Source organism: Phalaenopsis equestris, unplaced genomic scaffold, assembly GCF_001263595.1.
Source record: "Phalaenopsis equestris unplaced genomic scaffold, ASM126359v1 Scaffold226288, whole genome shotgun sequence".
In the NCBI taxonomy this organism is placed as follows: domain Eukaryota; kingdom Viridiplantae; phylum Streptophyta; class Magnoliopsida; order Asparagales; family Orchidaceae; genus Phalaenopsis; species Phalaenopsis equestris.
In genome coordinates, this window is record NW_018244309.1 from 9,784 (window position 1) to 13,073 (window position 3,290).

Below are 3,290 nucleotides of genomic sequence, written 5' to 3' on the forward strand. Positions count from 1 at the left end.
GACGCCCTCGTCACGGATCGGCTCCACCGTGGGTCCCACTGGACCATGGAGAGTCCACACATTTGGCAAGCAGTAACCTGCTCTGATACCATTTGTCACCTCCCAAAAGAGCCCTTGTGGGTGGTGGATAGCCCGGGACTTAAATACTGTTTTTCGGCTCTACACCTAGCCGATGTGGGACTATTTGTCCGTGACAGACGGCTTCTTTAGATTTCACGAAAAAAGGTATAAATTCCCTTTAGAGTTACAATACAACGTGTGTGTGTGTGTGACGTACAATATGTAATTACAAAATTACCCTTGTACCTTACCGCGGGACGTTCCCACTTCGTTCCGCTCGCTCGCTCTGTTCCACTCCAGCATATATCCCTTATCTGGAACATGAGCCATACTGAACAGGTACATTAAAATATATGGATATTTACATACATAACATGCAATTCTTATGCATTTATTTATCTCACACACTCAAATTTTGATTTTTACACCGTAAGAGCACTAACCTATGTATGAAAATGTGGATTACACTATTTCCACCTTTTCATACACAGAAAAATGTGCTTTAGATATATAAATTAAGGTTTATGAGATAAGTGAATGCTTATGAATTGGGTGCTGTGTATGTAAATTCCCCTAAAATTTAATCAAACTATCTCTACATTCAAGTTTTACATATCTATTTTACTACCCAAAATTGTCATTATCATAAATAGGTCATGTATTTAATTCCAAATAATTTGATGGTCTCCATGCTTTGAACTTGCGGCCATCATATCATGCTCAGAGCTATCCATTTAAACATTTCGACGAATTGATAGAATGATTTGACAATTTTAAAAATTCATGAAATTATGCATTGTTTTAGTTCTGATGATATTAGAACAATCAATGTCATGTATCTTACATTTAGAAGTTGTATCATAGAAATCTAAATAGGAGCAGAGTAGTGTTTGTTTTTCCTCGTAGAAGCATAAATTGATATGTTTTGGTCAGTTTTGTGTGAGTTACCCTACTAAGATATAGATCTAGATATACTCTTAAAGAGTACAGATAAAAATAGGTGACATTTTCTTAACCAACTGATCAGATTATATTGATATAGATATTCTCTTAAATTGGATAAAGATACCTGCTAATCAGTTATCCGACTCCATGAAGATAAAAAATAAAGTACCCAAATACGACAAAGGGATGGATAGGATGAGAACTAGAATATAATTTTGGATCACAATCGTATAAATACTTATGCTTCATACGAAGAAATTCTTAGTCATCTTATGAAATCCGTCCCTTTCCAGACTGGATGCATCTGTTATAATAAATAATTATATCTCTTCCATTATTTCACTTTCACCTAATGGGCAGTTTTTTTTTTTTTTTTCCTCTTATCAATTCAACACGTTCCTCATTTCATCAATGTATTTGATTGTGGCACATGTAAATGAATCAGTTTGGTTGATCACAAAATCACCTGCGTGCTGGATTTGTAAATAGCAAGTGCTTTGTATGTAATTCTCCTAAAAAATAAATGGAAACGGCTGAAAAATAAATACCATAATGGCATACAATTTATTGAAGCTGTATGAGTTGGAAGTATTTAGTTTAAGAAGTACCATATTCAAATATTTTCAGGTTATGAAGGATGGAAAGATCGTACAGTCTGGGAAGTACGAAGAGTTAATAGCCAGTGTTGATGGTGAGCTCGTGCGACTAATTGCAGCACATAAGAAGTCACTAAACCAAGTTATTCCGCATATGGAGCATAACCTTGCAGCAATAAAACCATATAGGAAAATTGATTTTGAGTTAACTGAAGAGAAACCTATCAATCAGATAAGAAATAGTGAATCCTTGTACCGTACTCATGAGGAAGAGAGGGAATCTGGACGGGTTAAATATAGCATTTACCGCACATTTGTGACTTCATCATATAAGGGAGCACTAGTTCCAGTAATTCTGTTTTGTCAAATTCTCTTCCAGGGACTGCAGATGGCCAGCAATTACTGGATTGCCTGGGCAACCGAAAAGAATGATAGAATAAGCAGGGGAAAGTTGATAGGAATATTTGTTCTACTGTCTGCAGGTAGCTCTCTTTTTATGCTGGGGAGGGCAGTGTTACTGGCAACAATAGCAATTGAGACGGCACAATGTATTTTCCTTAAAATGACTACAAAACTTTTCCGGGCTCCCATCTTCTTTTTCGATTCAACGCCTACAAGTCGAATCATTAATAGGGTAAGGTTTCTAAATCGTGGAAATTAAAACAATCGAGCTCTTCTTATAAATTTTCTAGTTTATAGTTATAGTTTTTTGTTTTTCAGACTTCTACAGACCAAAGTATACTGGATACAGACATTCCATACAGACTAGCTGGATTGGTATTTGCGCTTGTGCAGCTCATTTGCATCATAATTCTAATGTGCCAAGTTTCCTGGACAGTATTCGTTCTTTTTATTATTGTACTTGCTGTCTCCGTGTGGTACCAAGTAAGAATAAATTCTTTGGTGCCGTTGGGATTCTTTTTCTGTTTTTATTTTTTTTCTTTTTTTATTATTATTATTTTTTTAATTTTATTTTATATAAAACAAAATGCATATTTGATAACACTTGAGATTTTTTTGTTTTTAGACATGAAAAACCAAAACAAAAAAAATATAATTATCCCCTCCACCTCAACCACCACCACCTCCTACTCTTTTTTTATTATTATTATTATTATTTTTTTTTATTTGGGAAGGTTTACATTCATAACATTCAATTCTTATGTATTTACATTTATGACGTCTAAATTTTAAATTTTAAATCTATGTTATGTATGCATGAAAACGTGTATTGTATTCCTTTCAAAGCTAAATGGTAAAACTTTTTATGTAATATCAAAAATTTGAGTGGTATAATTATAAAAATTGCATTTTAGGTATTAATTATATAAATACATAAGAAATAGGTGGCATGCATGTAAATGTCCCTTTTATTTCATTGTTTCATTTTTTACAATATCCCTAAATGTGATTGTCTTCAATTATTTAATATGTCCATAAGTTACTTAACAAATGTTAAGTGCCAACTATCTCTTAAATCTATGAAGAGAAATTACTATTATAATATAACAATTCATAAATTCTATATCAGTTTTTAGATTCACAGGCATTATTCAAAGCATAATCTAATAACTGTTAATTGGCCGCTGCACAAAGCAGATCAAGGGATGTCTTTGACTTTATTGACGTCAGCGTCCACGAAAACACCGGGGTCAAGATGGAAAAAAATATTACATTAGGACTTCGTAC

The 3,290-nt window shown here is 33.5% G+C and overlaps 1 protein-coding gene across 1 annotated transcript in view; it reads left to right on the top strand.

The window, feature by feature from the left end:
* The window catches only part of LOC110037879 (putative ABC transporter C family member 15), a gene marked incomplete in the record, with an annotated part of 9,535 nt that overhangs the window by 3,027 nt on the left and 3,218 nt on the right, over window positions 1-3,290 (top strand). Inside the window, 2 exon segments of the mRNA XM_020742605.1 lie at window positions 1,633-2,235; window positions 2,322-2,486. Of these exon segments, the coding sequence (XP_020598264.1) occupies window positions 1,633-2,235; window positions 2,322-2,486 (768 nt within the window).